Below are 11,450 nucleotides of genomic sequence, written 5' to 3' on the forward strand. Positions count from 1 at the left end.
TTTAATCCTAGTGTTGTAAGACGATTCAAAATTATCAAAGAACAAAATATAACAAAATTACCAAAATGGAATACGCTGTGGACGAAGAGTATTTGGCGGATATAAAGTGCAGCGAGGACGAGGATGATGATGAGGACATGCAGGAGACGGACGATCTCCCCGAGGGGGATGACTCCCCTCCGCCATGGAACGCCGAGGACTCGGATCCCCTGCAGGTCACAGCCGATGCAGACCCTTTCCCATGGCTGTTTGAGGAGAACGATGTACTGATTAACGAAGATGAATTGGACCCGGTGGTGGCGACGCCAGCGGAATCGGGAGGAGCTGTCGTTAAGCGAGGACGAGGACGTCCCTCATTAAAAGTGTTCTTTAAATCAGCCAGCGGACAGCGGTGGTCTGCAGATAGGACGGCCGCTGCGGAGGAGCCCCCTTTGTTGGTGCACGAGGCGTGTGGCAAGGGACCCGCCGTCACCGTTTCCAATGCCGTCGAGTCCTGGATACTGCTGTTCGACGATGAAATGATGCGTTTCCTGGTACGCCATGTCAACGAACAGTTTCGGAAGCGGACTGCCCAATCCCTCCACCAGCGTCAAATAGATGTGGTCGAGATGCGTTCCTTCCTCGGACTGACCTACCTATGTGGTGTGTTCAGAAATGGCCAGTTCAATGGGCCCCTGGATGAGCTGTGGACTGTGGAACTGGGCAATGCCATATTTCGGGCCACCATGACGTTCCAACGGTTCGAGTACATATCGGAGTCTCTTAGCGAAATCAACAGCTGGGCGGAGGGCAAGAAGCTCTGGCACAGGCTGATAATCAACTCCCGAACGTACTACGGCTGCAGCAGCTGGCTAACTGTCGATGATGTTCCCTGCTCTGTGGCCGATGCAACACTGGCCCTCTGCTGCGATGCGAAGACCTTGTATATGGCCAATGCTTCGGCCACCACACAGCCACAGTCCATTCACAAAGAAGTCGAAAAGCTGATCTGCGACTACAAGACCACGGGAAGAAATGTTACGCTGGGATCGCGCTACTTGAGTCTATCCCAATGCCAGGAGCTAATGGAATCTCAGCTGAGCTCGATAGGACTGATGGAGACTACAGCCGCAGACTGGCCCAAATTGTGGCCTTGTGGGAGTACCGTTTACAACCGATCGTCCAAGCTAGTTCCACACGAAAAAAAAGCCCTGCTGTGCTGTGGTCTCATCTCCGAAGTGGATGCCGTCAAGCTTTTTCGACACACCGAACAGACCTGTCACCAGTTTTATGAGCACTCGCAACGATACAGCACTAAGTTCGCAACGCCTGCGTCGCTGGAGAAAGAGTCCCATACATTCCTCAATCTGTTGCATCTTGTTCTCAACACAGCAGCCTTTAATGCATGGATACTCCTGCGACTATCACTCAAAGGTGATGCCAGAATGGAGCAGCGTGACTTTCAGCGGCAATTGGGTCTGTTTCTTAGCCAGCAGCGGCTCCAGAGGCGACTTCAGAGACGCTCTACAACGACCACGTTGGGAATGCGACTTCAGATCTGCGAAATCCTGGGCCAATCCACACAGCGACTGATCAGCGAGGTCTGCGGTGAGGCTAAGAGGTCTCAAGACGTGGGCGTAATCAGTTTGGAGAAGGCCGCCTTGCCTCAGGGTGTGAGTCTGTGCAGTCGGTATGGCGACAAGCATCGTCGGTGTAAGCCCTGTTCCAAGGACAAGAGGGAGACAAAGGCGCGATCGCGTTGCCAGCAGTGCCAAGCCCATCGTTGTGGCAATCATTTAATTTCGCGCTGCTATGAATGCATGGGTCTCCAGCCGGCGCAGCTGCCAGAGGGAAACTTGCCCGATGCCAGCGAAATTTGAAACTGACATTCAATAACATTTATTAAAGAGACACTGAGACATTCTGCTATACATTCTGCTTTATGGGAGAAGAGGATGGTGCATATTGCTTTGGGTCGTAACTTGTGCTACATCTACGATGACAACGGCCATATGAACTAGAACTAGAACTGTAATGGTGCGACGACGGCCTAGAATTTGTACTGGAAGGACTTTGGTGTCTTGTACTTGGCGGCTCCGGTCGTTCCGTTGGCCTTGTCAATGGGATCGCTTTGGTCGAGGAACAGACTGAGGAACTGTTCGTTCTGCAGCTCATTCAGTGGCATCTCCAGCTCGCTGCAGGACTTGACTATCTCGGCACAGGCGCGCAGATCCTTGCGCAAATCTAAAATGTATGGTGATTAGTGATAGTCGGCCGGAAGTAGTGCAGACTCACATTGGTAGTTGAAGAGCAAACTCAGGCAACTGGCGCAGGCAGAGCGCTGCTGATGCTGCAGATAGACTTCAATCAGTCGGTGCACTGCGTCCACATTGTTCCGACCCAGGAATGAAGAGCATAGGGGACTGGCCCTGTAGATGAACAAAATAAGATTAGTTGATGCCTTATGGAATGTCTGCTTATTCTTACCGCCGCTCCACTAGCTCCTGCAGCTCCTTGTAATGCTCCAAGAGTTCGCCCGCTGATTTCTGGTCACAGAACCAGTCGCTGACAAAGCATTGCTTCCACACACAGGCCACCACAAAGATGTCCTTGTGTTCGCGATGAATGGCACGGGCAACGTCCATGAGAGACACCAGCACCGCCTCGCTCTTTTGGGCCAGCGTCTCTTCGGATATTGTGCGAAAGGCGGTCCGAATCATACGGCGTCCTTCCTCGGTGGTCATGCTCACGCCGTATCCGCGATGCAGCGTCATCAGAGCGACATCCGCATTGCCATTGTTCCACAAGGCAATAGCCTTAAAGGGTGCCAGGTCGGCATAGGTGTGGGCAAACGGATGCTTGAGCAGGCGGCAGATATCTGCCAGGGCCTCCAGTTGCTGGAGCTTGCGTTGTGTACTCAAATACTTGAGACAGGAGATGAACACCTCGTTGGACGGCAATAGATTACAACGAATGCACTGCCTGATCAAATAGAGAAAGTCCAGCTTGTTCTTGATCTCTAGAGTGGCCATGAGAAGGTTGTCCAATTGCGGCTGCGACAGCGAACGAATATCCAGGCCCAGCTGCGGGGAACGCAGGGCTTTCAGATCACTCATCATGCCCTTGGACATGAGGCCCACGTTCTGGCTGAAGCTGGTATTAGCTGTTCCCACTCCTTCTCCAGCTGCTGTTGCAGTTCCTGATGCAACATTGCTATTGTCGTCAGCCTCCAGGGCGGCCGATTGCTTCTTGTTCATCAGACTGTCGCGCAGCTCCTCCCATTTCTGAGTCTTACGGCTAACCAAATCGTTGGTGAAGCAGTCAATGGCGTCCAACTGCGTCGACTTTCGCTGGTGGCGTTGCGTCCCTGGCCACAGAAATGCAGCGATATAGTTCTGGAAACGCTGCAGACCCTTCGGGGAGCCAGGAGCGCCAGCCACGGTTGTGGTGCCACTGCTGGTCAGGCGCGTCAACATAGCCATCGCGAAATTAACGCTGCCTCTCCTAGACTAGAGCACGACACGCCTTTTGCCTCGAATTCGGATTGTATAATTTCTTTTTCTGTTTTCTGTTATTATTACTGTCCTCTATATACCGATGAAAAAACGAACTTAGCCCACTCAAGCCCCCTCTATTTAAACTGTTCAACGACGAGAGGTAAATAGCAGATAATATTACTGATTGTACATTCTTTTTGGGGATCAATACCATCTTTTCTCTGAACTAAAAAAAAACAACGATATCTTTCACGTAAACTGCGCTAAAATTAGTAAATTTTCATTATTTTCGGTGACCGAAAATTTCTTCTGTGTTCAAAGTGTACCGTAAATATGAAAAACGCATTTAGCCCACTAAACCCCCTTTATTTAAACAGGATACCAACTTGAGGTTTAAATAATTGAATTTAAATAATAAATAATCAACATACAACGTAAGTGTGTGGAATAGTCAATTGCTGCTACCAATTCATACCGATTCAATATCCGATTCGAATAGAGCGAGCAAATAGGTGATACGAAGAAAGTACATCGACACATGAATGCAATCCAGTAAAATAAGTGATGCACGGAAGTACGACTTGCAAGATCGACAATTAAAAAACCTGGGTATGAAAGTTTTTATACCCAATGTTCTTTAACTAATAAAAATTAAATTATACCATTATATACCGATAGACCAACTCAATTTCGACGAACATTAATTTTTAACACATTATACTAGCCAAGAAAATACAGAATATAGAAAGATAGATATACAATATATATGTAGATATATCGTACGAACGGACCTTACTTTTCTTATCAGTGAATAACATAAACGAGCGAATGTTCAATAATCGAGAACTGCCTAAAAGTATACTACTAAATAAATTAAGATCAGCTGATAATTTTAATTCTAGAGATGCACGCGTGATATTGCTGATGATACTGCTAGTATCTCCAACAATATATACCTGAACATTTACCAGATTCCACCAACAATTTACCATAATAAAATTAAATAATTGAGCAAAGAAAATAATTTCCAGCTGCATGAGTATGCAAATAGTATAGCTATGCGATAATATCGTTTATCGGCAAGCGGTGCTGCCATCACTAACCACAGACAGCTGATAATACGAGTCCAGAAAATAGGCGATAATAGCGACGATATTGAATAATATAAATAAAGCCCAACGCAGAGGAAAGCACGACCGAAATAAAGCTGGACAGCAACTGGAAAAGCAAGAGCAGCGCAACTGCAACACAAACCACACACAATGTACACACATTTTCCGCTGCGGCTCGTCCTGAGGCTGATACCAGCTTTGTTCGTGCTCCTCGGCGCCCGAGTCAGTGGCAACAACAACCAGCAAATGCAAATGCAGCTGGAGCCCAGCAGTGAAAAAATGCTGAAGGGACTTCAGGAGAGCTTCATCAGTCTCCCGGAACCGCACACGCGCGACCATAGCGAAATGCTGGGAGACCTGCGGATTGTGCCGCCCCACCTTGACTTTGGAACATGGTCTGTGGGGCAGGCGCGTACGAAGCAGGTGACGCTGTTTAACCAGCACACGAATCGCACTCTTCAATTGAACTCTGTGGTGGGGCCCAGTCCGGCCTTCTACAGCAGTTTCTTTGGAACGCGCGAGGTGCCGCCGCTGGGGAACACCACATTCAGTGTGGTCTTCCTGCCGAGGCAGCTTGGTGCCATATCAACGGATCTGCTAATACACACATCCTTCGGCCGTGCGGAGATGAAGGTACGCGGCGAGGGTAGCGAGTGTCCATATCGCTTGAAGCCGCTGGTGGGCATCAAGGCGCCCATAAACGCAACGCTAACCCCAGAGATTCACATGTATAATCCCCACGAGCGTCCGCTACAGATACTCGAGGTAAGTGCAATACTTCAAAATACTGATCTCTATAATCGATATACTACCATCATCCATAAAACAGATTTACAGCAGTGGCGGAGAGTTCCAGCTGGAACTGCCCAGCGGTGGCTCCGAGGGACCACAGAATCTTTGGGAAATACCGCCGCACACGCTGAAGCCAGTCATACGGATATCTTTCCACGGCCGCACCGCTGGCAACCATAGCGCCTACATACGCATCAAGATATCCGAACTCGAGGAGCTCGAGGAGAGCATCCTGGTCATACCCGTCGAGTTCGAGATCCTGCCCAAGCAAACACCCTACGCACGTAATCCTCTGGCGGACTTTGGCCGCGTGGCTACCCACAACGCGGAGGCCATGGAGTTCAAGCTGGATATGCACGACCAGAACGATCAGAGCCGCGAGCTCTTCGGCAGCTATCTGCGGAATATACCGGGCCTCTTCTTCGATCCCAATAGCACGAGCATTGTGCTGGACCCCAAGTTGTTCGAGAGCAGCGAAACGATCAACGATCTGCTGGTCATCAGCAGCAAGAGCTCCAGCTCCAGCCCGGAGCCAGTGCAACCTTTCACGGTTCTAGTCCGGGCAGAGATCTTCAAGGGCGGCCTGTCCTTCGATGGCAATGTCACCAAATTTCTAACGGGCTCTGTCTCCAACTCCGATGGTTCGGAGGGAGCCACTCCGCTGGAGAGGAAACGCTCGCTGGTAGTGCGCAACAACTTTGCCATGCCCCTGATCCTCTACAATGTCAGTCTTAGCGAGCCGATCAACGAGTCCCTTTTGGAGGTGACTATGATGGGTGATCCACTGCAGATTTTACTGCAGCCGGGCGACTCTGTGGAGCTGCTAAAACTCAATCTGCTCAACGATGAGGTAATGTTCAAGTCCTCTCTCAGGATCGATACGAATGTCACCACCTTCGAGATGCCAGTGGTCTCCTGCAGTGGGCGGCTGCACATCTCCGCCCAGCCGTTTGTGCTGCGTATACCACAGAAGAGGCACGAGCGAGAGCTGGAGCCGGAGGTGCCCAGCTTGGAGTTAGATCTGGGCACTGTGCCATATGCCGAGATGTCGCGGGATGGCTATGTCATCCTGCGCAACGACAATCCCATGCCCATCAAGATCACCAATTGGTTCTTCAAGGAGCCCAAGACTGTCTACTCGCACAGCTCCTTCTTTGGCTGCCTGTTGGCGGAGGATATTGAGAATTCGCAGGACGACTTGAACGAGGCCACCCGATTGCACATCTGCCGGTACTTAGGCCAGGGCGACAGCGCCGTCTTCCAGGTGGCCGTCAAAACCTACATAGACGGCCCGGCCGAGGGCACCCTCAAGGTGTGGACTCCGTACGAGGTGGTGCGTGTGCCCGTGAAGTTCAAGGCCTCGATGGGACAGCTGGACATCGATCAGGAACAGTTGAGCTTCAAGAACTGCTTCCCCGGAAAGATATGCACTGCGGTGCTGAGCATCCGCTCCAGCTTCACACATCCCGTACACGTCAAGAGCATCAGCTTCGCGAAGCCGGGCCTACGGTTCAAGGATTTCAATGCCAAGGGCACCACCATCGCTGCTCAGACCCTGACCAAGGTAGGGCGGATCTACTTTGAGCCAACGGCCATGTGTCAGAGCCAGTGCTACATCAGGGACTCCACCAACGATCAGGCCGTCTTTCCCAGCATACCCGGTGGCGGAGCGTTTGGTGGGGAGCCGGGCGGCGCCAGCAGCATCAACAACAATCTCCTGTACGACGGTGTCGAGCTGCGCCAACGCACAGAGCTCTATCGGCAATTCAAACGACAGCTGCAGGCTCTGACCCTGACGCTGCACAGCGACGAGCTCCCGCCGTTGGAGTTGGACTTTGCGATTGCCGTCGAGTGGCCGAAGCTGGTGCAGTTCCAGCCGATACCACCCACGCCGGCCATCGAGATCAGTCAGGTGCAGCGCCAGTGGATCACCCTGACCAATCCCTCGCAGCAGCCGCTGCTCCTCGACTACTTCCTGTCGGACCCGGCCTACGCCAGACGCACCCAGCTCTCTCTGCCTCACGAGGTGATCGATGTCAGCTCCACTAGCTGCTATCTCACCGATCGCGAGGTCTTCTCCCTGCCCGAAGCTGGCGGACCCATCCTGCTGCCCGGCGGCTCGAGTCTTACCATTCCAATCACCTTCAGCGCCTATCAGCCGGAAAAGTACTGCACCCTACTCCATGTGAGGAGTAATCTCACGCTCTACGAGGCTGTCTGGCTCCAGGCCCGCGCCGTGCAATCTCAGTTCCGCTTCGGCAACCGTCGTCCAGGCTCCCTGACACCACTGCTTTTTGATGTGCCGCCCGACCAGTTCGAGGGTTGCCAGTCCGGCGACAAGGCTGTGGTTACCGTCCGCAGCTTTACGGCCCGCAATGCGGGTGTCATTCCCATGAGGATCGAGGGATTCCTGATCGGATCGCTGCCCTGCGAGGACTACGGCTTCAAGGTGATGGATTGTGCCGGCTTCGATCTAGGCGAGAACGAGACGCGGAAGGTGGAGATTGCATTCAGCTCGGACCTGACGACGTCGCGTGTGAGGCGAACGCTGACGCTGATCACGAATCTGACCTACGACATCGGATACTTTATGCTGGCCCAGATGCCGTCCGAGAGTGTGGAGCAATGTGCCGCCCATCTGGTGCGACCCGCTTGGGAGACTTCGCTGAGAAATGCTGCGCTTGTGGTGCTGTTGGCCAGCTTCTGTTTGGTCTTGGTTGCGGCCGTATTTGATTCGAAGGCCATCATGACCCAGCAGAGTGCGTACGATGCGGCCCGCTACAAGGGGCCCGTCCAGCCTACCTTTAATCTGCGGAATATCGTTAAGATGCAGACTGAGGAGGCGGCCGCCAAAGCGGAGGCAGTGCAACAACATCAGCACCACCACCCTCACCAGCACCAGCAACGGGCCAGGAATGGTGGAGGCCAAGTGAAGGAAGTGCGCAAGCGGACATTTATTGCGCCCACGACTACGACAACATCGCGTAAATCCAAGCCGTCCTGGTCAACCTGGGGCATGGACATGAATTCCCTCAGCAAGCATCTGCAGAAACCCAAACCAAAGCCACAAGCCATAGTCACCCCCACCCTCAATCCTCCCCAGCCCGCGCCAGTGCCAGTGGAATCCATCAAGCCCGTGAAGAAATCGGCAACGCCATCACCGCCGCAGCCAACAGCTCCAGTGCGGCCCCAGAAGAAGTTCAGACAGACACCCGTGGTTGTGGTGCCTCCTGCACCCAAGCCCAAGGCAGAGCCATCGCCGAAAACAGAAGCATCGCCCAAAGCAGAGCCATTCCCCAAAATAGAGCCATTACCCAAAGCTGAGCCATTACCCAAAGCAGAGCCATCCGCCAAAGCAGAGACATTACCCAAAACAGAGCCATCCTCCAAAGCAGAGCCATCACCTGTATGCACCCCAGTCGTCCAGGAGGTCCAGGAGAAACCGATGCCCAAGCCCTCAGCCCCGAGTCCTCCTCAGCAGGAGAATATATCGCCCAAGCCCCTCATCAAGACCCAAGAGCAACGAGTGCTAAAGGAACAAAATGGATCAGCCAAGAAATTGGGCAAGACTCCAGGCCGAGAGAGAGAACGCGAGAGGGAGCGCCGCAAGGAACAAAAGGCAACGAATGGTACATCGTCTGTGGTCGCAGTGAGGAAATCTGATCGAAAACAGCGCCAGAAGCAGCTAAACTTTGGCCAATCGGCTACCAGTGCCTCACCACCAGCCTCGCCCGATACCATCAAGTGCATCACCTCTCCCTGGGAGACCAGCAGTCGTGTGTCGTTCAGGGATGTGCTCCAAACAGCCAGTAGCCAGCCTGCGACCATGGACAATGGAATAAATTTGACTCCGGCACCGGCAGCACCGCCATTAACAGTACCAGTAATAGAAAACCATGTGGCTCCACTACCAGCAGCAGCAGCAGTAGGTGCAGCTGCATCATCCTCTCAAGTACCATCACAATCTAGCGATCTCGGACCGATTGGAGGAAGCCGAAAAACCTCGACGCCGCCAGCGATGACATCTTTGTGGGAGCCTTTATCGGCCACCGCCAGCAATTCGCTCTTTGCCAATGCCGAGATTGAGTTGCCTCCCGTAGATGGTAAGCACCCACAAGCACACACACAACATATGTTTGGTTAATGTATAGCGAATCCCATTTTTGTTGCAGATCTATACGAGCAGAGGGAGCGTGAGAGGCTGCAGCAGCAGCAGCAGGCCCAGTGGGAGCGCAGCGAACTGATTATGCAGCAGCAATTGCTGCTCCAGCAGGCCCAACAACTGGAGATGCAGCAGCGACAGCAGGAACAGCAGCAAAAGCAGCTGCAGCAGGAGAAACTCCTGTTGCTGGCGAACATGGAGAGCAACAACTGGAACTCACCCTGGTCGCCGCTGGGCTATGGTGCTTGGCCAGATGTTCAGACAACGGGTGTGGTGAATGTTGTGCGTCCGCCACCAGGTCTAGCTGCTGCAACGGGCTACAACAATAGTCAGATGCTGGCCACATCGCACAACATTGCACAAGAACAACAGGAGATAGCAGCAGCAGCAGCAGCAGTAGGAGTAGCAGGAATCGGATCAGGTGCAGCTGCGGTAACCGGACACGGCGAGAGTCTGCCTACTCAGTATGATCCATTCACCTCGCCAAGCTCAATATGGTCGGACACCTGGCGTCAGTCCTCGCAACGCAACAACAACCACAACAACAACAATCACATGAACTGAAGGGTTATATCCAAAGAGGAGGAGGAGTACGAGGAACAAGCTCACAGATCAAATAACTGAAATGAAATCAACCAAATGAAATTCTTACCACATAAACACACACTTAGGCTACGCGATAGACGATGGAATGGACGAGGACGATGTGGAACGAGACGAGGACTAAGACGAAGCATGATCTTTTCCAATTTGACTTTTGACTAAATAAACGCAAAGATAAAATGACTTTCATATTGAATTGCATATGTTCATTTTCTTGCTCTCACGTTTCTCGTAACGAAACAAAACTTTAATTATTTCTCCTTGTATGTGATGATGCCCTTTTCGATCAAGTCTGGAACCTCCACAGCCAACCAGGGAGCCAGCTAAAAAAGAAGTTGTTACTGATTAGAGCCCACACCTTTGCTTGACTTGATATATCATTGGTTTCAACTCACTCCCAAAGCCATGGCATGGGCAATTCCAAATTTGGGAACATTGCGTGCCCACAGGGGCTTGAAGTGATCTGTTAGACAAATTTTGCCGCCGCGATACATCTTTGCCGTCTTGCCATCCAACTCGGGCAGGGCGATTTCGGGTGCCGTCGTTGGGTATGTCACTGGAATGTCAAACTCCACATCGAATTCGTACTTTAGGAGGTTGTGCATGTACCAGCATTTTCCAAACCATTTGGTGCCCTCCTTGTTGGACTCCAGCCGGAACCAGTCGCTGCCCGACTGCTTATTGTTCTTCACATACTGCAAGAGGCGCCACAGTTGAAATTTTTTGTACATGCATAGGAGTGGTGTGGTTTCGCCACTCACCATAATCAGCGCGTGATATTCCTCTTTCAGCCTCTGCACCCAAACATCCTTCTCACGTGGCCCAGCCCTTATCTGTAACAGTGGAATGTTACTCAGTGTTTTCCTAGTGCTATCATCCACCATTCTGGCCAATGTTTGTTCAGGACGCTCAGAAATAACAGCAAATCCGAAGGAAAACACCTTCGTTGACACGTTCACGTTTGTGTGAGCGAAAGAGACAACTGCACTCAGCTGTGCGGTGTAGAGTTGTCAGCAGTCGCACACATAACCTCGTAAAATAAATTAAAATCAAAAGTAATTTTAAAAAAATCTATATTTAATGTTAAATAATAATAATTATCTTATAAATTGTTTTAATTTGGTTTTTGAATGGATATATTTATGTTAATGCTTCCAGGGCTGCCAGGTGATCACAGCAATCGATACTAATCGATACTTTGGCGCCAAAATGTCTTGCGAAATTCAATTTGACTCTATTTATTGTACCTCGTATTCTATTTCAGACTCGGCTCTCATTCGGCAACATTATAAAAAGGCATATGGG

The 11,450-nt window shown here is 51.4% G+C and overlaps 4 protein-coding genes across 4 annotated transcripts; 2 read left to right on the plus strand and 2 right to left on the minus strand.

Annotated features, from left to right (window-relative positions):
* The first annotated feature begins 9 nt into the window (after positions 1–9).
* On the plus strand, positions 10–1,908 carry LOC6600799. The gene has a single exon (XM_002025934.2). It carries the CDS (start codon positions 66–68, stop codon positions 1,857–1,859), a length of 1,794 nt encoding a protein of 597 aa, XP_002025970.1. The 5' UTR covers positions 10–65; the 3' UTR covers positions 1,860–1,908.
* LOC6600798 lies at positions 1,863–3,556 on the minus strand. The gene is made up of 3 exons (XM_002025933.2): positions 2,467–3,556; positions 2,275–2,408; positions 1,863–2,223 (listed from the first exon to the last, which is right to left on the minus strand). The coding sequence occupies exons 1-3, from the start codon at positions 3,459–3,461 to the stop codon at positions 2,030–2,032; spliced, it is 1,323 nt and encodes a 440-aa protein (XP_002025969.1). The 5' UTR covers positions 3,462–3,556; the 3' UTR covers positions 1,863–2,029.
* A 1,035-nt stretch (positions 3,557–4,591) lies between these two features.
* LOC6600797 (transmembrane protein 131 homolog) lies at positions 4,592–10,328 on the plus strand. Its single transcript, XM_002025932.2, has 3 exons — positions 4,592–5,353; positions 5,418–9,483; positions 9,553–10,328. The coding sequence occupies exons 1-3, from the start codon at positions 4,739–4,741 to the stop codon at positions 10,104–10,106; spliced, it is 5,235 nt and encodes a 1,744-aa protein (XP_002025968.1). The 5' UTR covers positions 4,592–4,738; the 3' UTR covers positions 10,107–10,328.
* Position 10,329: 1 nt separating this feature from the next.
* Positions 10,330–11,096, minus strand: LOC6600796 (ubiquitin-fold modifier-conjugating enzyme 1). The gene is made up of 3 exons (XM_002025931.2): positions 10,907–11,096; positions 10,541–10,840; positions 10,330–10,468 (listed from the first exon to the last, which is right to left on the minus strand). Exons 1-3 carry the CDS (start codon positions 11,027–11,029, stop codon positions 10,397–10,399), a joined length of 495 nt encoding a protein of 164 aa, XP_002025967.1. The 5' UTR covers positions 11,030–11,096; the 3' UTR covers positions 10,330–10,396.
* Between the last annotated feature and the right edge of the window lie 354 nt (positions 11,097–11,450).

Source organism: Drosophila persimilis, unplaced genomic scaffold (genome assembly GCF_003286085.1).
Source record: "Drosophila persimilis strain 14011-0111.01,24,50 unplaced genomic scaffold, DperRS2 tig00000002-arrow-pilon, whole genome shotgun sequence".
Lineage (NCBI taxonomy): Eukaryota > Metazoa > Arthropoda > Insecta > Diptera > Drosophilidae > Drosophila > Drosophila persimilis.